Genomic DNA, 25138 nt, shown 5'->3' with positions numbered 1-25138 from the left:
ATCCACTCCCCAGAAGCAGACCAGTTGGAGGGACTTCAACCTCCCAGTCTAAACAGAGATGTCTACATCCACTCCTTGGAGGGATTTCAATCTCCCAATCAGGCACCTATGGAGATGTCTATATCTACTCCTCAGAACCAGGGTGCACCAACCAGAGACAGACAAACACAGAGAAACTATGCCCGCTTGTTAGCCAAATTGAAAATAAACTCTTGGAGCCAGAGCTCACCGAGCTGGAGGGGCGCTGAACAAAAGGAGTCTGGGTGGCCACTTCACCCATCCAGGGAAAGTTTGGTCCTCTCCAACAGTTGACTTGGGAGACCCCAATTAGGGTCCCATCTGGGGTGTCAGGAAATTGGTTACCGAACGCAATGGGTTCGCCACTTGTACTCTGGTTAAGAGTAACTAAGAATCAAGCAGATTGAAAGCAGACATAGTTTATTACTTGCAGCAAGTAAGGAGACAAGGAAATCGGTCTCAAAGCACTGTCACCCCGAACAAAGGGCTGGAGGAAGTCTTCTGTTCCTCACGGAAGGGAAGGTCATACATATTCATTAAATCCCTGTTAAGTGACACGTATATTTCTTACAGGGCCAGGCTAGGAATTAGCACTGAAGTAGCAGATGGACCCCTGCTTCTGAAGTCTGGTGATTTTTAGTTTCTTGGTAAGAGGCTCAGAGCTTGGGTATAGCTTCAGCTCACTGATTGTCTCACAGCCCATGCGCGGGGGTCTGGTTTCAGCTGGCTTTTCTGAAAAACATCTGTAAGTAGGGAGATTAGGATGGGGGGGTTCGCAATGTTGCCTGCAGTCTGCTGTCCAGAGTTGTCCTGCAAAATCCTTCACTGGCACAGCCCCAGCTCAGGGCCTGTCTGTTTCCTAACTGGTCTCACTTTGGCCAGAACTCAAACCCAGGTCTCCCGCGTGGAAGATGAGAATTCTGCCCTGACACCAGCAGTGCCCCCAGCTCAGTAAGTCCTCACCTTGATAATGGTGGTGTATATAATTTCAACAGGGTACCTTGGGGGCTCTGAGACTGTTGAAATAGGGTTAGGAACTACAAACACTGTCACATAAGAGCAACAGGCAGTTTTCTCTCAAGGGAGAACTGAATTCATCTTTAGTTTTGGAAACATTTTGGGCCTTTAATAATGCAAATATAAAGCAAAGACCTCTTCTCCTTCTTTGGGCATAATAGGCGTTAGGCCTGAACTTGTTGGGTGGTAAGCGGGCCCCAGCCACGCAGAGGAGGAACACAGATACTCCAGGTGGCAGCTTGTGACTACAACACACAGGAAGAAATATATTTCACATCACGGTGTCATACAGAGACACACTCATGCTTGAAACAAAAGCTTCACAAAATAATACCTACCCTTCCTTAAACACACTCTGGTATTTTCTATTTCTTTTTTGGGGGACATACTGGTTGTAACCCTGGAAATTGATGTCTTGACCCACTAATGGGCCTAGACCTAGTCTCAGAAGCTGTGCTATGAGGGACCCCAGAAGGAGGAGTCTGGCCTGAACCCCCAGAGCAGAGCAGCCCTCTCCTCTTTGGGTGTTGTCCTACAGGTGGTCTCTAAATTTCCAGGATAGTCGTGTCAGAAAGTGTAGCCTGGTCTGGGCTATGCCATGGGGAATTGGGGAGTTGGAGGGCAAACAGAGCCGAGCCCCTTCTCAAGCCAGAGTGGCAGTTATGACAGGCCACTGACAGAGCACCTAATGGGTGCTCAGTTAAGGTTTGAGGAATCAAAAACAGGAAGGTGCCCTGGACTGTGGCTAATTGTAGGTTCTGCTGGGGAACCTGGGGCCTGTTAGCCCATCTGCCGTAGTCTTGGAGATCCCTCAGCAGAACAAACAGGCCTGGGCCACAAAACCTGGAATTCCTTTTGGGGAGGAGAGAGACCTGTTATGGTGTGTGCCGCAGGCCAACTAGCCCCCTCACCACCATCCTCAGTGCTACTCATGCAGGGTTACAGGGCCTTGTGGGTGATGCTCTCCAGATGCTCAATAGCCTCTGGTGCTCCACTCCAGGCCGTATTTTAGTGCAGGGGATTCCTGAAGGCTACCTTTCCTTTCTCCATTGGGCCTGGAATTATTACAGCTTACACTGGAGCCCCTGGGTGGTACAGTGGTTAATGTGCTCGACTGCTAACCAAAAGGTAGGAGGTTTGAGTCCACCCAGAGGTGCCTTGGAAGAAAGGCCTGGCAGTCTAGAAAAATCAGCCACTGAAAATCTTATGGAGCACAGTTCTACCCTGATACACACAGGGTTGCCATCAGTTGGAATCAACTCAGTGGCAACTAGAACCGGACACTGGGCAGTGTTCTCAGGTTGAAGAGGCATCTTCATATCTGTGATGTCTCCGGATGGCAGCTACATCTCCAAGTACTGGGAGCCCTGTTAGGGAAGGCTGACGAAGAGGCTGGGAGGGTGGGAAGTCTGGCAACAACTGCCAAGCTTGTTCCCCAGTCATGACTAGGATGGGGTGGCAGCTCTAAATCCTCTTCCACTAGGATACAGAGGACACACCAGGGTCCTTGTATGTGCTGCGATACAGAGATGTCCAAAGATGGGGACATGCCCTCCTGGAGCTTCCAATCTTAGTTGGGGACACAGCCAATAGATAAGGCCAGAGATTGGATCAGTTATAACTGCTGTAAGGGAATGAGATGGGGCAATCAATAGAAAGTGATTGGGGTAGGGGTAGGGGCTACTTTGGATAGGTGGTAATAAGACTAGGCCTTATTGAGATGACATTTGAGCTGAAATTAATGAGGAGAAGTTGCAAAAATCTGTGCATCCCAAATGTCAGTTTGAGAACAGAATACAGATTCCCAGGCCCCATCCTGGACTCAATGAAGGAAAATCTCAGGGAAGGCCAAGAATTTACATGTCTTTGTTCCCAATGATCCCCAAGCACACAAACACTGAGCTCTGGGGCTTTTACTTTTAGAGAAGATCACATCCAGTAGACCTGGGGTCCTTTCCAACTCCAGGAGTCTATGGTTCCAGGAGGGGAGTTTCCCATCGGTATGTGAGGGCGGGGGGAGGGGGCACAGGGCTGCTTTTGGACCAACTGCAGAACGTCGACAATGAGTGTGCACAGCTCAACACACTCCCACAGCTCACCCAGGGCCCTGCCTTTCTTGCCGTCATGAGCTCTCAAACTGGTCCCCAGGATGCCCCCCTTCACCCCCACCCCCACCCCCCACCCCTAGCTCCTCTCTGTTTAATTTCACGTGTTGGAGGGTTGCAGGACTAGCAGCCTGGATTCCATCTGTCTGTCGCTCTGGGAACATTTCTGACAGTTGGCACTTGCTCTCGCTCCAAGTGTATTTGGTGATCCTAGGCCTTGGTTGCTTGGTGTCCCCCGCTCCACCCCATCTACCCTAGGTGTGGGACAGAGTTCCCCATGCTGTAGCGCTTAGGGGCTGCTTGGCAGCTGACTCCTTGGGAGCTGGAGTTTTCACTCCACAGCGCCTGCTGCAATAGGTACGAACATCCACTTAATTACAGTGCACCCTGGTAGCCTGCCCTGGAACCCCTGGAGAGTGGCATGGGCCAGGGAAGCATCTCCTCCCAGGAGGATGGGGCCAGGTGAATCAGGAAACCTGATGTGTTTACCTGTAAATGTTCTCTGTCACCTCCTCACCCCCTCTTTCTTTGCGGTAGATCACCCCTTGCTTAGTTTCACTATCTAGTCAATAGGAAGAAACCGTTGGCGTTTCTTACTGGAGAGGAATAAGGGAGGGTTTTGCTTAAAAAGGGAGCCCTTCCAGGCCTTCTTCCTTTCAGTCTTCACCTCCTCTTTCCTGCGATCGTTTTACCAAGTTGGGCTAGCGCGTGGTGGCGAGTGCCGTCGCCAGACCAGCGGACAATCCAGTGGTGTCACCGTGTCAGGGGAGGAGGAAGAAGAAGGGGTGGCGGCAAGGTCGCAGTCTGAGGCTCCCGCGCTCTCCCCAGCCCAGCTCTCAGCCGAGGCTTTATAGCTACGCCAATAATCGGCCGGCCATCGACCCACCCCCGCGCGCTCCCAGCGCCCATACCCGTGCGAGTCGCGCACTCCCGGGGCTGCTGCAGTGCCGAGGGGGAGCGGCCGCGCCGGCGCCCGGCGCGCAGGGAGCGGGCAGGCGAGGGACGGTGGGCTCCGGAGCGCGGGGCGGGCGCCCCATGCGGCACCTGTGGGGTCTGACAGTCCGCAGGCCCTAGTAAGCCAGCACCATGGGGCAGGGGGGCTGGAAGGGGCTCTGCCTGTCGCTGTTTGACTACAAGACGGAAAAGTATGTCATCGCCAAGAACAAGAAGGTTGGCCTGCTCTACCGGCTGCTGCAGCTCTCCATCCTGCTGTACCTGGTGGTGTGAGTGCTCCCGGCGTTCAGGGAGGTGGGGGACGGGAGGGGGTGGCTCTGGGCGGCAGGTGCCAGCTGCCAGCGGCTGGGTCCTGGAATCTGCATGTGTGCATGTGTTCCCCGTGGTTGGGGCTCTGTGGCGCTACTTGGGGAGGGGCCCTCCTTGGGCCCTTAGATGTAAACGTAGGGGTAAAGAAGGCGCCCACGAATCACCCCCTCCCCCGGATGTGAGGAGGTGTGGGTAGAGGCTCCCGGTTTCTTGATTTAGGCTTTCCATGGGCCTCTCTTTCCCCAGAGTTGGAGTTCCCAGTGTCAGGGCCACAGGAAGGGGGTAGGGATACAATAGGTGGGGACCCAGCAGCCAGACTGGGCCTCAGCTGTCTCCCCGGGAGCCTCCCCTCCCCAGGCCCTGGCCTGGCAGCCAGCCCAGAAGCCGGAAAGGTTATTTATAATCGCTGAGAGTCAGTGCCATGCTTGGGGCTGGGGCAGCTCATGAGTCTGGCATGTTCCCACACTCACTCCTGATCACCTCACCCTGCCCAGGGCGGCCTCTGTGGGATTCAGCTGGGGGTCCTGCCCAGCAGCCTTTACTGGCAGGCCCCTGGCCTCCTTCCCCATTCCGTTCCGTTCCACCCAGTCCCATCCCATCCAGCAGATGCTGGTGCCACCAGCCAGGGGGCAGCTCCTTGGGGTTGCTCAGCCAGGCGCTGTTCTGAGCCCTTACCCTCTGGCAGACAGGTGGAGGGAGGAAGTGACTCACGTGCTGCTGAGCCTCCTATTCCCAGACTGTGGAGAGAGGGGAGGGGTGCCCCCACCTCCCTCACCCCCGTCTGGAGTCAGGCGCCCAGCATTCCCTGAGTGTCACCCCTGAGACACCGGCCACTTCACACCTGAGGACCTTTGTATGGGTCATTCCTCAGCCAGGCACGCCTTCCCTCCCCAGACTAGGTTCTCACCTGATTCTCTCTCCTGGTCCTCCATGGCATTCCCACATGTAATTAGAGGCTTATTTGGGGGATCATTTGCTTAATGTCTGTGATGCCTGGGGAGGTCATGAGAGCGGGGCCTGGCATCACTTAATTGCTGAGGAATTAGGTACGGAGTGAATGAGTGAAGGAATGAAGTTGCTCTGTGAGTGTTTGTGGACTGTTTCTGATAGGGCTGGGTCCAGCCTGTCCCTATTAAAATGGCTGATTGGCCGAAGGGTCACAGCCCTCTCAGAGTTCCTTGGAGACATGATAGCCTAGGGCTCAGGACCCCCAGCACTGCTCCCAGGAGTGAGGAGGGTGGATACCTCCTGGTTGGCACTTGCTGTACAGGGAACCTTCACCGGACACTGGGAGGTACAGGGCACCCCACACCACACGCTGCATGGCCTCAGGCGAGTGGCTTCCTGCCCTCTGGGCTGCATTTTTCCCAACTTCAACCAAGCACAATCTCTAACACTATCAGCGACATCAACGATAAGGAGTTGTTGTATTCATTGAGCCCTTACTCTGTGCCAGGCACTGTACTAAGCAATTTACGTGTTCCCATCTTGTTTTTAAAGAAGAGTTTTTTATTTTGATGGAATTTCAAATTTACAGAAAAGTTGCAAGAACAGTGCAAAAAATTTTGGAAATATATATACCACTTGCCGTCGAGTTGACTCTAACTCATGGCGACCCCATGTGTCTCAGAGTAGAATTGTGCTCCGTAGGGTTTGCAATGGCTGATTGGTTGGAAGTAGATTGCCAGGCCTTTCTTCCAAGGTGCCTCTGGGTTGATTCGAACCTGCAACCTTTTGGTTAACAGCTGAGCTCATTAACTATTTGCACCACCCAGGGGCTCCATATACATATATATAATATACATATAAAAATACATACATATGTATTTTTAAAATGAACTGTTTAAGGGTAAGTTGAAGACATGATGCCCTTTTACTCCTAAATACTTCAGGGTATATTCCTGAAAAACAAGAAATTCTCTATTTAACCTAATTCAAGGATCAAAATCAGGAAATTTACACTGACATATTATTATTATTATGTAATTGACAGACCTCTTGTAAACTATGCCAGTAATTACCTTTTATAGCAAGAGAAAACCCAAGCTCATGCCTTGTGTTCAGTTGTCCTGTCTTCCTAGTCTCCTCTGATCTGGAATCGTTCCTGAGTCTTTCCTTGTCCTTCGTGACACTGACGTGTTTTGAAGAGTATGAGATTTGGTACTCTTATAAGAAGCCCTGGTGGCGCAAAGGTTAAGTGCTTAGCTGCTAACCGAAAGGTTGGTGGTTCGAATTTACCCAGTGGCTCTGTGGGTAATCTGCACCCATAAAGATTACAACCTAGAAAACCCTATGGGACAGTTCTACTCTTGTGACATGGGGTTGCTATGAATCAAAAACTGGCTCGAGGGTACCCAACAACAACAATTTTGAAGGATGCCCCTCAGTTTGGGTTTGTCTCATGTCTCCTCATAATGAGTTTCAGGTTCTGGACCATCTTATTAACCCTCACCACACCTCCTGGGGGGAGACATCGTTTTCCCCATGTTACATATGGGTAAACTGAGGCTCAGAGTTAAGTGGCTTCCCCAAGGTCACACGGCCAATACATGGTTGAGCCTGTTTCCTCCCAGGCCTGCCCGACTTCAGGGCCTTGGCTCACGCGCGTGCACACACACACACGCACACGTCTCTGGGACTGCCTGTTGCCCCTGCTGCTTGCCGGACCAGGTTTCAGGCAGTGGTGGGAGCTGGTGGGAAAGGCAGCCAGAGCCTGCTCACCCCTACCCCCACCCAGGAGTCACTGTAACCCCCACCCCCCTCGCCTCCCCAGGCCTGGGAAACTTCCCTGAGGGAAGCAACACAACTGATGCCCACCCACCATCCTTCTCCCCCAGGTGGGTGTTCATAGTGAAGAAGGGCTACCAAGACACAGATACTTCCCTGCAGAGTGCTGTCATCACCAAAGTCAAGGGCGTGGCCTTCACCAACACCTCGGATCTTGGGGAGCGGCTCTGGGACGTGGCCGACTATGTCATCCCACCCCAGGTCTGAGCCCCACCCAGCACTGCTCCCTGGCCCTGTGCCCCAGGGTCCTCCGTCCACTGTCTCCCTCGGCCCAGGCTACGGGGGTTTGCAGACAGAGCCTTGGTCCAGGCCCTTCCCCCCATGCCACACCCCTGGCCTCCCTGACTGTGCCTGGTTATTTTTATTTTTAGTTTTGGTAAATATATTAAGTGAGAAGATAGTTGCCATTTCTACAGCTAACTGCACTTTATGGGACTGACTGTTCTGAAAGCAACCCCTGAGCCTATTCAGACCAAGTGGGACCCAGAATCCTTCTAGGCCGTTTTCACAAAGGGCATACTGGGGCACTCTCGGAGGGAGATCCTCCCTCTATTAGGTCCTGTCCCTGGGAATTCATCTGGGCCAGGCTGGGGCAACTCTGTCACTGCCCCTTCTCCTGCCAGATATGGGCTTAGACCCTAGGGGCTGAGGTCAGATGAGGATTCATGGAGTAGAGGCAGTACGGGTTGTAGGCCAGGAAGGAGCCTATTGAAGGACACCTAAAAGACTCCAGGGGCAGCAGACAGAGGGTGGAGTCCACCAGTTTTGTGGAAACAATTGTGGCATAGTTGTTAAGAGCTACAGCTGCTAACCAAAAAGGTTAGCAGTTCAAATCCACCAGGCGCTCTTTGGAAGCTGTATAGGGTGGTTCTACTCTGTCTTATAGGGTCGCTATGAGTCGGAATCGACTCGACAGCAACCGTTTTGGTTTTTTTTTTATCCGCCCCAGCACCCGTTCAGAGGTCCTACCTCTGCCAGGCAGCCCTGGGAAGGGGACCCAGGAGATGGGAGGAGGTCCCTCACCCCCTTTCTGGTTCCTCAGGGAGAGGGCGCCTTCTTCGTGGTGACCAACCTGATCGTGACCCCCAACCAGCGCCAGGACACCTGTGCTGAGGTGATATGGCACCTGGAGCTGGGGAGGGAGGAGAGCCCCCAGCAGTGGTTGGGGTACCCCTCTCCTGGCACCGGAGTTTCTGCCCGCTCCAGGGCCCTGGAGGATGTGTGTATGGTGCAGATGCACCTGCATGGTTTGGGGACGGAGACACGACTTGGGTCAGGCTCTCAGGAGGGCGTGTGAACTCAGGCCGGGGTGGGATGTTGCTCTGGCTGAGGCCACGTTTCTCTTCTGGCAGAGTGAAGACATCCCCAATGCAAAGTGCTCTAAGGACAGTGACTGTCACCCTGGAGAGGCTGTTGTGGCTGGAAATGGTGAGGCCTAGAGGCGAGGCCTGTGTGGTGGGGGGAGGCCTGGGGCCGGGAGGCCCCTGGCATTGTCCCTGTCCCATGCCCACAGGAGTGAAGACCGGCCGCTGCCTGCGGGTGGGGAATGGGAAGGGCACCTGTGAAGTCTTCGCCTGGTGCCCAGTGGAGACAAAGTCCAAGCCAGAGTGAGTGGCTGGACCCTGGGGCCCCGAGGGGTTTCTCAGTCCTGTGGGTGGGCACACACCTACCCCGGGAGCCTTACCCTTAGGGAGGAGCCGGAAACATCCCAGAGAGGCCTGCAGACCACTCCGACCTGAGCAAATTAGCCCACCTTGGCAAAGACTCCAGGGGATGCAGGGAGCAGGTCTGGCTGAGGTGGGTGGGCAGAGGCAGGCAGGGCCTCCTGGACAGGCTGCGGTCTTGGTTTCCAGGAAGCTGCTCCTGGGCGAGGCTGAAGAATTCACCATTTACATCAAGAACTCCATCCGTTTCCCCAAATTCAACTTCTCCAAGTATGTGGGGCTTGGCTCTTGGGGTCCTGGGAGCAGGGCCTCAGCTGGTGACTCGGGACCTCCGAGGGCCTTGGCTGGCCCTCATGGCTGTGTGTGGGGGCCGTGTACACCCAGGCTTCTGTGTGTGATGTTGTATGGGACAGAACTGCTGGTGGCCCTCGGGCTCCCCTGCCCCTGCTGGGGGTTGGGGCCCTGCCCTGGAGTGGAGTAGGATGTCAGCTTGGGGGAGGGGTCAAAGCTCCAGTTTGGACTAAATCAGGTCAGCCTGGGTTGGGGTGAGGACCCAGGACAGCAAGTCTCACCCTCATTTCACTGGTTATTCACGGCCTCCACCCAGGACTAACGTGCTGGACACCAAGAACAGCTCTTTCCTGAAAACCTGTCGCTTTGACCCCAACAACCTTTACTGCCCCATCTTCCGACTGGGATCTGTGGTCCGCTGGGCTGGGAGCAGCTTCCAAGAGATGGCCCTGGAGGTGGGTGGTGTGCACAGGGAGCCCTCCCCTGGGGGCCTGGGGCATTGGCCTCAGCTCCGAAATGAGGTGGGGGTGTAGAAGGGACTTATAGGGTGGATGGGTGGCCATACGTACTCACTGCTCCTGGGGACTGTTTTCAGAATGAGCTGTGACACACAGCTAGACGTGCCAGCGCTCAGACCACAGGCACTTGGTGAGGGGGCAGAAGGGAGGCGAAAGGGACATGGTTGTAAAGACGTAGCCCGAGTCCTCCTGGAGCCCCTGACCCTGTCTCAGTCCCCTGAGGCCAGGGTGCTCATCAGGCACCAGGAAGGGTATCGAGGCATAGGGGAAAGGCAGGCAGACCTGGGCTTGAGTCACAGCCCTACACTTGCTATACTTATTAGTGCTGTGACCCTCTGCAAGTGACATCACCCCCCTCGCCTCGGTGTCCTTACTGTGAAGAGGGGTGACAACACCCTATATGCAGTGTTGTTTGGAGTGTAAATATCATGCTGTGTGGGGGCCAGGTTGCTCTGTGGACCCTTTTTTCCTCACCCCTGGCTGAAATCTTAGGCAGGGATCTCAGGTAATGATGTGACTTTTAGTCACAAGGGCAGTATCTCTTCAGAAATTAAAATGTCCTATCCATTGGAGTGACTGAACCCCATGACTCCACGCCGAGTCTAGCTTCTGCCCTCCTGGGGGGTGGTGCGCAGCGGGGCGTGAGGTGACGGCGGCCTCTGCCCTATTTCTCCACCTCACTCTTCTCCATTTAACCCATGTGGACACCACCAGGGCCAGGCGCAGCTGCCAGGGGACAGTCTCCTACCACCACAGCCAGTGATGGCATCCTCTGGGCTTGGTGGGTGTTCAGAGCCGATGGTTTCTCTCCCACCACAAGACACTTTATTTATTTATTTTGGAGGGATACTTTATTATTACTAGTTTTTTAGATTATGCCTCTGGGAATTTCTTTTTGCCACCTCCATGACGTGGGTGACTTGGGTGCCACCATTTCTCAGGACACTACGTTCCCCCATCCCTGAGCATTCTGCAGCCTGCCTTACACAGACTGTGGGGTCTCATGGCTCCTCAAGGTGGCTATCTTGGCAGCACCTTTTCAGACAGCTCCCAGCAAGCTCTGTCCCCGGTGATCCACGTCTGTGTCCCCACCCACCGTCACAGAGGGATGGCACGTGGACTGCGCTATAAAAGGGGCAAGGCGGGCAGACGCCACCTTTGTCATAGCTGCACGGCAAGGAGCAGTGTGAGTCCAGTTCCCAGCTAGAAGTGGATCTAGGCCTCACCTTCCTATACCTCCGTACTTGTCGCCAGCCACTTCCACGGCAAAAACTCTCTCTGTATGACCCTAACCAACCAGAGTTAGATCAGACCTCACCCATGGCTATCCTGAGCTGGGTCAAAACACCCCTGGTCACGTGAGGCTAGGTCATCAGGGAGCAACCGCGGGCTCAGAACTTTGTACAACTCCCTGCCCTTCAGACCAGCTGGTCTCCTCTCTCTCTCTCTTTCTCTAACCCCTAGGGACTGGGTTACAAGCTAGAAGGACTCTATCCTTCTTCATAGGTTGCCAGTGCAGCCTTTCTCTATCACCCCAGCCACCCAGAGCTGGGTCTATACAAATTGACTCTGTACTACCAGCCCGGGCTGGCTCATTGCCCTTGTGGGTTTGATAATTCGCTAGAATGACTCGCAAAATTCATGGAAACTATTACCTGTACTTACAATTATCCATTTATTATAACCAGAAAGGAGACAAGTGAAGAGCTGTGATGGGTAAGGTCTGGGCGAGTTCCTGCCACGGGGCCTCCATTGCCCCCAGGGACATGCTGCTCCCTCTCCTGTACATGGATGTTCTCACTGATCCAGGAGGTCCCCCCCAAAAAGAGCTCCAAGATCCAAAGTCCACTAGTCACTGGGACCTCAGTGAGAATGCATGGCTAGCACCTTAATGCATAGTTAAGATCAACCCAACTAATGAACATGCATGACTGGCTGCCATGTGCCTTCCTGAGCTTAGTTCCTCAGGGCTGGGAACTGGGTAGCCCCTGCGTGCTGGGCTATTTGAGAAAGACAAAGAGCATCTTAATTGTTCAGACTGCTTCCAGAAACCAGATAGAAAAGGCCAGATCTAGTTCCTTGTCCCACAGATGGTCCCCTTGCTCGTCTCTGCTCTGACTCTTTGGGTTTAGCCCCAAGCTTCTCCCCTTTAGATTTTCAACCAACTGTCTGGTCCCCAAATCCAGTGAGAGCCTACAAAGCTCTCTGAGAGGCCCCCCTTTACGTCTTTCTCGGGAAGCCCAGGTGAGGGCCACCCACCTCTGTGAGGTGAAATGTAAGAGCACCTCAACAGTGGCCTCCAAAGAAACCCCCCTTCCAGCCTTGTCAGCCTCAGCCCCTCATGCCCTCCAAGTGGGGGCTGAGCCGGGGGTCACAAAGGTGGTTTGTCACCATCTTCTTTAGGCACCAACCGGCAGTGACCCAGGGCCACACCCTGGGACGTGGGTGCACCTGGCCCCTGTTGTCTAGTTCTTAGTCTTTGGGGCATCGGCTGAAGCAGAGCCAGAAAGAGAGCCTATTGACACACCCTGGTCATGTGTCCAGTGCCTGCCCTCTGTAAGTGCTGGCCCTGGGTAGCCTGTCTGCAGTAAGTGCTGGCCTGGGGTGGCTTCCGCACAGTAGGTGTTGTCCCGGAGTAACCTGTCCTCAGTAAGTGCAGACCCCGGGTAGCCTGTCCACAGTAAGTGCTCGCCTGGGGTAGCCTGTCTACAGTAGGTGTTGGCCTGCGGTACTTGTCCACAGTAGGTGCTGGCCTGGTGTAGCCTGTGCACAGTAGGTGCTGGCCCAGGGTAGCTCTCTCCGACCCTGGAGCATGGAGAGGGAAGAGAGGGGGGCTGGGGCTGTCCTTGGTGTGGTTTTCTCAGCTGCTCCAGAGTGCCCACGGCCTCCCTCCCGAAGCAGGACGGCAGCACTCCACCCTCCTCTGCAGGGACTGCCTGCGACATCTGTCTATCTCCAGAAAGCTCTGTGCACTGACCCTTGTCTTTCTTTCAAGGGCGGTGTGATAGGAATTCACATTGAATGGGACTGTGATCTTGATAAGGGCTCCTCTGAATGCAACCCTCACTATTCTTTTAACCGTTTGGACAGCAAATTTGGAGAAAAGTCGATCTCCTCGGGGTACAACTTCAGGTAACTGGGGGCTAGGGCTGCTGCCTGTGACCCTGGCTGCGAGTCAAGTCCTTCCTGGGTGTCAGCACTATGACTCCCTTCCTGGGGGTGGTGGGATGGGAGCCAGGCTGAGTGCAGGGAGAAACAGCAAGGGAGGCGTGGATCCCGGCCGGCCGAGTGGCCATGGATGGCCCCTGAGAGGCTTATGGGAGGAGAGAAGAGTGTCTGCTGGGCCGATTCCATCAGCGCTTTGGCGGCCAGGGGCCGGCGCAGGCTATGGTAGGACAGCCCTTGCCCCTTGGGGGTTATCCGTCAGGGATTTCGAAGATCTGGAGGCATCTTTGGGCTTCGATCCGTGAGAGGATCTGTAACGGTCCTGGGGCTGTGGAGTGCTTACCAGTCCCCTCCCTGAAGCCCCGAACGGGAAGGCCCAGCCAGGCTGAGATCTGGGCCCTGTCTCCCCCAGGTTTGCCAAATATTACCGAGACACAGCTGGGGCGGAGTTCCGCACCCTGATGAAAGCCTATGGGATCCGCTTCGATGTGATGGTGAATGGCAAGGTGTGTGGGTTCGTCCTCCCATTCTGAGGCTGGGCAGGTTGGGACAGGGAGTGGTGGGTGGGGGAAAGGGGGTTGGAAGGGGGTCTGGGCTGGAGTCTCTGGGGACCCCGCTGTCTTCCCTGCCGCGCTCACCCTGCCTTCCTCTCTGTCTTCAGGCGGGGAAGTTCAGCATCATCCCCACTGTCATCAACGTGGGCTCTGGGGTGGCGCTCATGGGGGCTGTGAGTACCTCTCCCCTCCTTTCCCCTGTCCTGGGGCTCAGCAGGGAGGGCAGCCCAGGAACAACACATCCCAGTGCCCCAGAAGGAACGAGCCCTGGTGGGATCCGAGTGCATGTAGCTAGAGGGCTTTCTGAGGTTTCACTCCCAGCCAGCGGCCCCAGGTGACAGTGAGTGCCCGAGTTCTTCTTTCCAGAGCCAGAGCAGCGTCTGCCTGTGGCTCTGGGGCTGCAGGTGGGGCTTAGGTCAGCCCCCAGCCATGATGTGTGTTGGTGAGGTGGGGGGGTCTTTGGGATCCCAGGTCAGCCCCTGCAATTCTTTAGCCTCCATCTCCACTTCTGCCAAAAGAAGTGGAATTAGGCTCTACGGGGTTTCTCCACCTCAGCACTGTTGACGAGACATGATAATTGTTGTGAGGGCTGTCTCGGGCATTGTAGGATGTTTAGGAGCATCCCTGGCCTCCACCCAACAGATGCCAGTAGCACCCTTCCGTTGCGATAACCAAAAATGTTTCCAGACATTGTCAGATGTCACATAGGGGAGCACAGCCCTGTAATCCTTCGAACCAGTTCCTGTTGAGTCGATTCTGACTCATGGGACCCCACGTGTGACCAGTTTCTGTGGAGTAGATTCTGACTCACGGAGACCCCACGTGTGTCAGAATAGAACTATGCTCCGTGGCTGACGTTCTGGAAGTAGATCACCAGGCCTTTCTTCTGAGGTGGCTCTGGGTGAACTCGAGCCTCCAGCCTTTCGGTTAGCAGCCAAGCACATGAACCATTTGCATCACGCAGGGACTCCCTGCAATCCTTCCTAAAGGCAGCCTTTCAGTGGACTGAGAGGGGCTCAGAGGCGAGCGGGGAAAGGTTTCATCAGAATCTCTGTATTGTTCCTTTGTCCTTCTGGAGGTTGTCTTCAAAGACATGGGAGTCATTAGTGAGTGGCCTGTGCCCACCCCAGAAGCCCCCTTCTGAGATTTCTGGCAGCCTCCTTCTCATTCCTCAGCCGGGTGGCCAGAAGAGCCCGTTGGAGGTTCTGTCAGGACCTAGGATTTACTTTTCATTGAGACAAAAAAAAAAAAAAAAAAAAATGTGTCTTGTAACAGGACTCAAAGAGGCCGTGTGCCTGAAAGTGACAGATAGAAGTGAACCTCAGTGAATTCCTTTAACTGCAAATAATCCTTGTTAGGGAGCCCTGGGTATTTGTGTACATAACTTTCTTAGAGAGGAGCCCACCCTCAGCCATCATTTTCTTATGATGTGGGTAAAATGGGACACAGGGCACCTGGGAGAGAGACACTTGAAGGTAATGGTACAGAAAAAGGTATGGTAGAGGCTCCGGGGTGGGGTGGGGAGGGGAGGTGGGGGTGGTGGAACAAAGAATGGATAAATAACATTTTTGGCATCTGGGGAAAAAAGGAGGTGTGCAGTGCCTAGGGTCAGGGGACCAGGTCCACCTATTGGCCCACCCATCACCCTCCTCCCCACCCTCGCCCTCAACATCCCTGCTCAGTCCTTGAGCAAAAACACTTCCCCTGGTTAGACTCGGTGCTGTATGGAGTCGCCCTCTGGTGGAGGAGATGGGCATTTGCATGACTGGATCTGGACTGAAGTGCCTGTGTTGGGGTGTGGTGGGTCCCAGCTGGGTTAGTTCAGGCCTCGCTATCTCTCCTGAACCCCAGCTGTAAGTAGCCTCCTTGTTGGTCAGGTTTTGATCCCCTCTAGTTCATCTCTCACGCTGACTACCAGAGAGATCTTTCAAAAATGCCAGTGTTACTCCCCTGTTCAGAACCCTTCAATGACTTCACCCTCATTTCTGCTGGGATGCAAACAGATGCTACACAAAGTTCTAAGGTGCTTCCCAGGCTGGCCCCCGCATACCTCTTCAGAAGGGTCTCCAGCATTCCTCCCACAGTCCCTGTGGAGTTTCCCAGGTGTTCCTAACTCTGAAGTGTCTGTCTCCAACTTTCTTTACCTTGTATTAATGCCTATTCAACCCTCAAGACTCACCCAGATGTCCCTCCGCAGGCTGAGTAAAGCCCTGACTTCCCTTGGCTCCCCTCATTCGTCTCCCCATTAGGGAACATGCTTGTAATTGACGTGCTTGCCTCCTGCACCAGAGGGAGAGTCCAGGGAGTCTGTGTTGTCTTACCCCTCCCTGCACCTCCGTGTGATAGCCGGCAGGTGGTAGGTGCTCAGCAAACACTCGCCTTTAAGGTCAGCACAGTGCAGGGAACCAGATGGCGTTTGATTCTAACCTTGGCTCTACCGCAGACCAGCCTTGTGGCCTTGGACAAGCGTCCAGCTTCTTTATCTATAAATGGACCCAATGATACTTCCTGTCTTACTTTCCTAGGGCTGCACCACAAAGTGGGTGGTGTACACAAACAGAAATTTAGTGTACACATGTTCTGGAGGCCAGAGGTCCCAATCAACGTGTTGGCTGGGCCATGCTCTCTCACGTGGCTTTCTTCCCTCTGTGTGTCTGTCTCTTCTCTTTTATAAGGGCATCACTCATATAGGATTAGGACCCACCCTTCACCACTGTGGAAACCCTGGTGGTGTAGTGGTTAAGTGCTATGGCTGCTAACCAAAGGGTTGGCAGTTCAAATCCACCAGGTGCTCCTTGGAAACTCCATGGGGCAGTTCTACTCTGTCCTATAGGGTCGCTATGAGTTGGAATCAATTCAACGGCACTGGGTTTGGTTTTGTTTTTTTTACACCACTATGGCCTCTTGTTAACTGATAATACCTTCAAAGGCCCTATTTCCAAACAAGGTCAGGTTCACAGGTATAGGGGTTAGGACTTCAGCATATCTTTCTGGGGGACACAATTCAGTCCAGAGCACCTCCCTCACAGATCACTGTAGGATCACATGGTGTGAAGTGTGTCAAGTGGCCGGCCTATAGCAGGTGCTCTCCAGAAGCCTAGGATTCTGAGTAGGGACCCCAACTCTTTTGCAGGGTGCTTTCTTCTGTGACCTGGTACTCATCTACTTCATCAAAAAGAGTCACTTTTACCGCGGCAAGAAGTACGAGGAAGTGAGGTCAGTTATGCCCGGCCCCCAGCAGCCTGAGGGAAATTCTGAGGTGCCCTCTCTGTCAGTCTCCCCCGTTCAGGGTGTGGAGGCAGGGGGTAACCATGGGTAGCTTACATCCCTGAGAGGGTTGGGGAGGGTGGAACATTCTGAGAACAGGCTGTATGGCCAGCTGGGGCCAGAATCAGCTTAAGAATAGCCTCAGAAGAGGCCACTGGCTGTGGGCAGGAGACCTGGTATACAGGCCTGGCCCTGGCACTGTCTCACTGTGTGACTTTGGACAAGTCCCAGGCCTTTCTGGGCCTCAGCTTCTCTATCTTCCAAATGAGGGAGTTGGTTTGTGTATAGTGTTTTCCAGCATTTATTTCTTAGGATTCTTGGTAGGCTGGGGTTGAGAGAAGCTGAAATGGTATTAGAAGGAAGAAACGATTTTCTGTTTTTTTCACTGCAGGGGCCTATTTCCAGGCCCACTGGAGCTGCAGGTTTAGCCCTAGACTTGGTGAGGGTGAGGGTGGGGGTGGTGAGGGCAGGGGTGGTGGGTATACTCAGGGCAGCAAAGCAGTGTATGTTGGAAACCCAGATGCCTGTGGGGGTACAGAAAGGGGAGAGGGGACTCTGGCCTGAGCCCCTGAGGACAGGTTTTCTGGAAGAGCCGGGATCAGAATGGGGGCCTGCAGGTGGCCAGCTTTGGATAGTCACCTGGGCTCTCCTTCAGCCCTACCCTCCCACCACAACCTGGGACAGCGGGTGGAAGGTCAGCTGTGTCATTAGCCCAGAATGAAATGACCATCTGCAGACTGAACTGCAGCCCTGGTTAGATAGGCTGAGCCCTGAGCCCTCACCCACCACTCGGCCGGAGCACGAGCCCCAGGACACAGGCTCAGCACTGGCTGAGTGAGCGTGGCGCCCCCTGCAGGACAAGTGATTTTCCAGGACCTGGGGGGCCGCACTGCACACGTGGCTCCTGGGGCCTAAGGAGGGTTAACAGGTCCTCTCCTGCCCAGGGGCCAAGAGGTCCCCGCCCAGCTGGCGGAGTCTCCGCGGCAGGGCGGGGCCTGGGAGGATGAGGACGCGGCGGGGCCAGGCCCAGGCCCAGGACCGCGGGGCCTTGAGCAGAGTCCGCAAGCGGAGTCCGAGGGGCAGCGGCCGGGGCCGCTGGAGCGGGCCGAGGCGCAGGATGGAGGAGGCGGCCCGAAGGGGGACGGCTGCGTGTGCCGGCAGGTCCTCGGGGGCTGCGCCCAGCCCTCCAGGTGAGGGGCGCCAGGGAATGCGGGGCAGGAAAGCACGAGAACTGGGTCCAGGCAGCCTAGGGACCACGGGCAGGGCCCCAGGGGGCTGTTCTCCGGCGTGACCGGGCAATAAGGCAGGGCGTTGGGGACCCAGGAGCGCCCATCCAAGCTGAACCATACTATCATCTACACAGCGCTTACTCTGCCAAACACTGACTGTTCTGAGCTCTTTGCAGCTATTGACTCATTTAAGCTTTTCGGCGACTTAATGAAGTGGGTACTTATACATATTACCTGTTTTCCTAATGGAAACCCGGGTGGTGTAGTGGTTAAGTGCTGGGACTGTTAACCAAAAGGTCAGCAGTTCAAGTCTGCCAGGCGCTCCTTGAAAACTCTATGGGGCAGTTCTACCCTGACCTATAGGGTCACTATGAGTCGGAATCAACTCGATGGCAGTGGGTTTGGTTTTTGGTTTTCTTAATGGGGAAACTGAGGCACAGAAAAGTTAAATAACTTGCCCAAGTCATCAGCTCATAAATGGCAGAACTGGGATTTGAACTTAGGTAGTGTCTCTCTAGAGTCTAGTTATGGGTTAATAGCTAATAATAACTAATAACTGGGTTTTCTGCCTTATCAAACCCTTATTCCCCCTACCCTTAAGACCCTCATCTATGTGGAAATTCTGGGACTGCCCAGCCCCAGGAGGGTGGTGGTTGTGCTGACAGTGCCCATCAGACTGCCTTTCTTGGGGTGCTGCCCAGAAGTGGATATGACCTCAGCCTGTGCCGGCAGGGAGCCCTGGCTGAGTCAGGAGGCCCGGTTCAGGCTGCCCTGCCTCTGCCTTGCTGTGTGCCTTGTAGCGGGTGCCTGGTCCTTTCTTGCTAGGCCTCGTTTTCCTCTTTCCAGTGGGGCCTGGGAGCAGAGGTCCCTCCCTCTCAGATAGGCTAGGGCTCTGTGATTCTCCTCTGGTGACTCTTGAGTTCACTGGCCCTGGGGGGGCTTTCCTCTGGTCCCCAGCTTCCATCCCTTGATGACCTCCAGCCAGGAGCTGGGCTTGGGTAGGGAGGGAGTGAGCCACAGACTGGGACAGAGAGGGTGGGCAAAGGATGGAGAAGGGTGAGGAGAAAAAGGTAGAGAAACTGCCACAGCTGGGGTTAGGAGGCAGTGGAAGCAGGGGACTGGCTGGGGTGGGCCAGGGCCTGCAGCCCCCCAAGTGGTGGTCCCTCCTGGGCTGACTCTTGCTTCTTGGGCACTCACTGAACTCTTAGCCTGTGATGGGGAAGAATAGTCACCTTGCTGATCTTGGCCCAGTCTCGCCTGGTGCTGTGCAAGGCTCTGTCTGGCACTATGGTGGCTGCTGCTGCTGGTTGCTGGGACAGCTCATCTATGTGTGTCTGGACAGTGGCCAGGGTCCCTTACAGACGGCCCCTCTGAATGCTCAGGCTGCCTGCGGTGCTGCCAGCAAGAGGCTGCTGCGCATGTCTGCCTTTATGGAGGCTGGCCTGGTCTGCAAGGCCCCCCACCGTCCTCTCTGCCCTCTGTGTGCCCCTCTCCCCAGGTCTAGCCACCTGGAGGATACAAAGGCCAACGTGGAGCAGCTGCAGACCCTGCAGACAGTGGAGACGTAGCCAGAGGTGTTGGCTGAGAGCAGATTCGGTGAAGACATTGGGGGTATGAGAGCCCACAGCTCTGAGATGGGCAAAGGAATCTTCGTGCCTGCATGGGACAGGGGCTTCCAGGCCCAGCCTTCTGCAGGAACCTTGGGATCTTGCTACAAGCTTTTTGTTGTGTGAGCAGAGGAGCCTCCTAGTGGCCACAGAGGCTCAAATCTACAAGAGTTGGCTCTGCCCAGAGAGGAGGGCAGGCCAGGGTCTGGGTAGTTTTACTTTTTTCTGAGAATTTGGTTGGATATTCATTCATACGTGCAGCGAACATTTATTTGATTCCTGCTCTGGGCTGGGCCCTATCCAAGAGAATCTTAAATGAGATGCTGGCCAGACCCTCAGGGAGGGAAAAACACGTGTAATTTCCTCCAAAGACAACAGACATGTCACAGCCAGGCCCAGCTACTCTGGCCTTCCTCCAGCCTCTAGCTGAGAATTTAGAAATCCCTGTGGAGAATGATGGCTCTTCAGAGAAAGCCCTTGGCCAACATCCAAGGGGACATTTGGTCCTGCCCCAAGGAGGCAACCAGGGAAGAAGTCTGGAGGCAGCTGGCTCTTGAGGGGGAGAGACAAACTCCACGGCTTCAAGGTCACATAGGGAGGGGAGGCAGGGAGGCCTCTGCTCCATCTGACCCACCCGGCCAGGGGAAGCACTGGACATACTGTCTTGTCCCGAGGAGAGCTGCATTTACCTGTGTGGTTTGGCTCTTGCTGCTCTGTGGGGCTGGGTGTCCCTGACCTGCTTCCCACCCTCTCTCCTCAAAGGCTTGGTCTGAAGGGTTAACGAAGGGCTAATGAGATAATGGATGGGGAAGTGCTCACTGGGCCAGTGTACACAGTTGTTAGGGCAGCCACACTGTAGATAGAAAATGGTGCTTCCTCTCACCCCTGCCCCTTTTCCCCATGATGTTCCTACCTTGCCCCTACCCTGCAGAACTCTGTTGCTTCCCACCAACAGCGGCTATAAAGCCTTGCTACTCAAAGTGCAGACCATGGACCAGCAGCACTGGCATCACCTGGCAGCTGGTTAAAAACGCAGTCTTAGGCCCCTCCTTACCAAACCAGTCGCTCTGGAGCTGACTCTGACTCAGGGCGACCCCATGTGTGCCAAAGCAGAACTGTGCTCCATAGGGTTTTCAATGACTGATTTTTTGGACGTAGATCTCCAGGCCTTTCTTCTGAGGCACCTCTGGGTGGACTGGAACCTCTAACCTTTGGATTAGCAGTTGAGCGCATTAACTGTACCACCAGGAGACTCCTAGACTTACTAACCAAAGCCTGCATTTTAACAGGATTCCCAGGTGATTTGTGTGCATATTAGTTTGAGAAGCCCTGGTTCCGAGGAAAGAAAAGGCCAGCTTTGGTGGCTGGAACCAGCTTCTAGGTCAGACTCACACACATGCTACCCTGCGACCAAGAGCTCCCCTACCCAGGGAATGTGGTGTTAAGCTCAGTTTATGTAAATTAAAATGTTTTACCAGGTAGTATTTGTATGATTCAAAATTCAAAAGATACAGAAGAATAGACAAGCGAAAAGCTGGCCTCCCACCCCCGTTCCCTGGAGGCACCAAGTGTTACCAGTCCCAGGAGGTGCCCTTACTTTGCGGAGAACCCACCTGGTGACCCGCTCACTTACTCAGGCAATGAACCTGCATGTAGGCCAAGTCTCCTGTCAGAGACACACACAGTGAAATATGCCTACACACCGGGCTTTGGAGCCAGGCTAGCTCACATTTCCTTATCCCACTGTATCTGACGGAGCGAGAAACCTAGAACTCATCACTCGCTGTTGTCTGAACCACTCGGCGGGAAAGTCTCAGGTGCTGCCTGACTCAGCAAGGCTCAGGTGCTGTGTCTGGGCTGCTGCCTGGAACTAGGGAAGGGAGTATCCTCTCAGGAAGGGCTTCCCTTTGTCAGAAGAGCCTGGTTCTTCTCGGCACACAGAAGGGTCGTCAGAATCTGTCTGGCAGAAAGTCCCTGGCAAGGCTACCACTGGGGCAAAGGGGCACTGTCTCCAGAACAGGAACCCTTCTAGAGCAGGCAGCTGCCTCACCTCGGGTTGTGTGGTAACCTGTCAACAAGCCCAACCTGTTCTCTTGAGTAGAAAGTGAAGTCCGCATGATCCACTTGGGGTTTAACTTCCTCACTAAACTAAACCCTGGGTTTTATAACTTAGCATGTGACTTTTGTGTGTGGGAGGAAATAAAAAGGACAGGGGTCATTTCTGAGTCCTGGCTGCTTAGAAGTTGGTCTGTTTCTCTTAACCTGTCTTTGGAATTGCTTGGCAGCAGCCATGTAATTTGGGGACAATCACATTATTTGTTTTATGTTGGAATGGAAATGTTTTTCTAGTTATCTGTTCAGTCCTTTGGTAAATATTTATCGCATACTTACTGTGTGCCAGGTGTTGGACTAAATGCCGGTGGTACAGGGTGAGCAACACAGACATGGCCCCTGTCCCGTCTGGTGGGGAGTTGAACCTCAATTGAACATAACACATATAATCACAAACTCAATAGGGTGCTTTGAGGGTTTTCAACAAGGAGTAGGGGTACCCAGAGAAGGTTTCCCCAAGGAAGTGACATACAAATTGAAACCTGAAAGATTAGCAGCAGTTAAAGCTATGGGGGGAAGCATTCCAGGTAAGGGAACCGCACGTGTAAAGGAATGCCTTGACTTGGGAAGGAGCAATCAAGGAACTATATATGGAGGCCGGTGTGACTGGAGCTCAGATGGAGAGGGAGAGTAGTAGGTGGTGTCTGGAAGGGTTACGGAAGTATCCCTCCCCTAATTCATGTCACCTGTTATCCATACTGGTTTTCTGGGGCTTTCTTTTAATCAAGTTGACTTGCCTTAATTGTCAGGCTTGCCCCATTCTACACTACTATCATAGAGGACTTATCCAGCCTTATTGTTTCTTCAAGTGTAGCAAAGCCTCCCCTATTACATTTCAGGGACCCATGATCAGAAAGGCCAGTGGTGCCCTCACAGCTCTGGATGGTGTCACACACTCTGCCAAGGTTGCCTTGCTTTATGCAAAGCCCAAGCCCACCCCCCCCTTTTTTTTTGCATAATCTTGGTACATGAGTGGGAGGCTCGTTAATCTTGTAGAAACTGGCTTTTTAAATAGGGAGAAGTGTAGTGGAACTTGAGCTCCTTTCAAACTTGGGAAAGCCCCGTTCCCTGAGGGCACTGGTTGCCTCATCAGGAACATGAGCCCACAGGCTTCTCAAGAGCTCTCTTCCATTCTGATATTTGTCAATCACATTCAGGCGCTAGCCTAAACCCCAAAAACCCACCCACCTACTATTTCCCCAACAATTGAGTTATCCCATGCCTTGGGTACCATGATGCTGGTCAACGGGAAATTTGTGAATTGGGTGCTATCAATGTAGTATCCCAGGGACCAGCTATTAAAAAGCAAAGCACCCTTTACTTCTGGTGCAGGGGTCATCAGGACTGCTTAGTCACGGCTGCCTTTTTATGCACCCCCTTCCAATTAGTTGTACTTTAGTGGCTGGCTGCCCCACTGGGGAGCCAGCTATAAAAGGGGACTGTGATAACCTCCAGCTGTCTTTAAGTACCCAGCTAAGGACTACAGTGCCCCAGAGTCTCTAAATCACCCTACATGGAATGGCACCTTGCATGTTTGGCAAAGAGCTCCCCTTGGTTTCCCTTCCCCCACCGCGGTGATGCTGCTTTCCTCAGTGCACACCATCCCGTGAACCCAGGGCGGCTCTCTCTCTAAAAGACTTCACTTTGTCAGCTGTTTCCCCTGGGCCAGTACACAGAACTAAGGGGGGAAGATGGCAAACATTTTCTGGGACCTGCCCAATGTACGTATTCTCTCAGACATTCTAATTGGTTATAGAAATAATAAAAGCTGTGAATTTTAAACGTGTCCTGATTTCTCTCCCTTCATGCCTGAACTTTCATGGTCACCTGTGTTCCGGGGAAAAGCACAAGCAGAAATCGAGACCAAAAGAGACACTAGAAACAATTAGTAAGCAATATATTAGGTTCCTTGTTATCTTGCAAAGAAATTCAAATGAAAGTTAAGGAAGCATTTAATTTTACTCTTTAAATGAGAAAACATTAAAATTAAAGGTGAAATGACACTGATACTGGTACTTTTCATTCAGCGTGCATCTGATAAAAACTCTGGAAAGCATCTGGTATCAAGTTTTTACCTTCTGCCCTGGGAGCTTACTAAACTCTCTCAAAACAATATTGACATAAAGACATTGACTGTAATGTTTTCTCTAATAGGGAACACCTCAGAGGCCCAGCAGTAGGGGGATAATGAAGTAAATCAATGGCTCACTTGTCCCCTATCTTTCCCCCTCCTCCTTCTCTGCATCAGGGAGGCACCCTCTTTTCCTACTCAGACAAGGCCCTGAGAAAGAATACGGGGAGGCTGGGGTACGCAAACCATGAAATGTCAGGATCTTCAGTGTGCAGGGAAAGGGTTCAGAAGTCACTGGGAAGGGAGGCAAAGCTGTGCCTCAGCTTCTTGGCCTGTGTGCAAGTATGTGGCCCAGAACCCAAAATAGAATTCAGGAGATCTGGCCTGGATCCCAGATCTATCTACATTATTGGCCACGGGCCACCTGCTGTGTGTAAAAGGGGGCTTGGATTTAAGCTTTGAGTCCACTTCTGATCTAAAGCAAATTCTTGTTTAAAAATCCAAATCTGATCACACTGCTCCTGAATAAAATTCCCAAAGGCTTCTCTTCACTGCTCATAGGATCAAGGCCAAACTCCCTCATGGCCCTCCATGATCTACCCAGGTCTACCTCACGGCCTCTTCAGTTATTCTTTTACTTTCCAGATACAGGCCAAGCTCCTTCCTGCCCAATGGCCCTCACTCTCTTTCCTGCAAATAACCCCTTCCCCATACATTAAAACATTACTTGGCTGTTATTTAACGTTCAGCCTTAAATGAATGCTACTGCCTCAAGGAAGCCTTCCCTGACACCCATTCCCCAATCTGGGCTTGGTGTGGGGAGTGTATGTACGCTCTTCATAGCATTTCCTGTATTTTACATATTTGTGATTAGGTGATGCTGGTCTCCCAGTTATATATATATTCCACGAGCAACTTCTACTTCCTTACTGTAACTCTAATGCAATAATATTTATTTCTTGATTAAACAAATGAGTTTTATTTTAAGATAGCCCTCCAGACAAGAAGGGACCATGGATTGGTATATACACAGAGGCAATTACACTCTAATAAAGCCCAGAATTTTGCTTAAATGTCCAGTCTTCGTTTAATCTTCACCAGGAATATTATAGAAAAATAAGCTTGCAATTTATTTTTTCTTATGACTAGGTGAAATGGAACTGAAATGATACCATTCGTACCTGGAAGCAGTGGTGGCCAATAGAGCAAGCGCGATTAAGAGACCTGCATCTGAATCCTGGCTCTGCTTTTTCCTACCTGTGCCTTCTCAAGCAGAGGTATTTAACCTCTCTGAGCCTCCGGTTCCATGGGGGTAACAATTACATCAACTCCATAAGGTTACTGAGAGAATTCAATGAGACAGTGGGTTTAAAGTACAAGGCACAGTGCCTGGCATATAGGGAATACTCACTATTAAATGTTATTATTTCTTAGATGTTAACAGTAAATTTTCTCCTTACCGTGGGCCTT

The 25138-nt window shown here is 53.1% G+C and overlaps 1 protein-coding gene across 5 annotated transcripts; it reads left to right on the top strand.

Annotated features, from left to right (window-relative positions):
* Positions 1 to 4113: 4113 nt before the first annotated feature.
* P2RX5 (purinergic receptor P2X 5) lies at positions 4114 to 25101 on the top strand. Of its 5 annotated transcripts, none has more exons than XM_023556296.2 (13): positions 4118 to 4363; positions 7241 to 7391; positions 8233 to 8304; positions 8543 to 8618; positions 8704 to 8797; positions 9044 to 9124; positions 9462 to 9600; positions 12659 to 12795; positions 13241 to 13334; positions 13490 to 13555; positions 16516 to 16598; positions 17594 to 17839; positions 19377 to 25101. In XM_023556296.2, exons 1-13 carry the CDS (start codon positions 4227 to 4229, stop codon positions 19444 to 19446), a joined length of 1446 nt encoding a protein of 481 aa, XP_023412064.1. In that variant the 5' UTR covers positions 4118 to 4226; the 3' UTR covers positions 19447 to 25101. The 5 variants fall into 5 exon arrangements, with proteins under 5 accessions (XP_023412067.1, XP_023412064.1, XP_023412066.1 ...); XM_023556298.2 differs by having other exon boundaries at positions 4119 to 4363; positions 24818 to 24895; XM_023556299.2 differs by lacking the exon at positions 8233 to 8304 and having other exon boundaries at positions 4114 to 4363; positions 19377 to 24895.
* Positions 25102 to 25138: the final 37 nt, after the last annotated feature.

The sequence above is a fragment of the Loxodonta africana genome, chromosome 18 (genome assembly GCF_030014295.1).
Source record: "Loxodonta africana isolate mLoxAfr1 chromosome 18, mLoxAfr1.hap2, whole genome shotgun sequence".
NCBI classification, from domain to species: Eukaryota; Metazoa; Chordata; class Mammalia; order Proboscidea; family Elephantidae; genus Loxodonta; species Loxodonta africana.
Note: the sequence above shows the minus strand (reverse complement) of the source record. Positions and strands in the feature narration are given on the sequence as shown.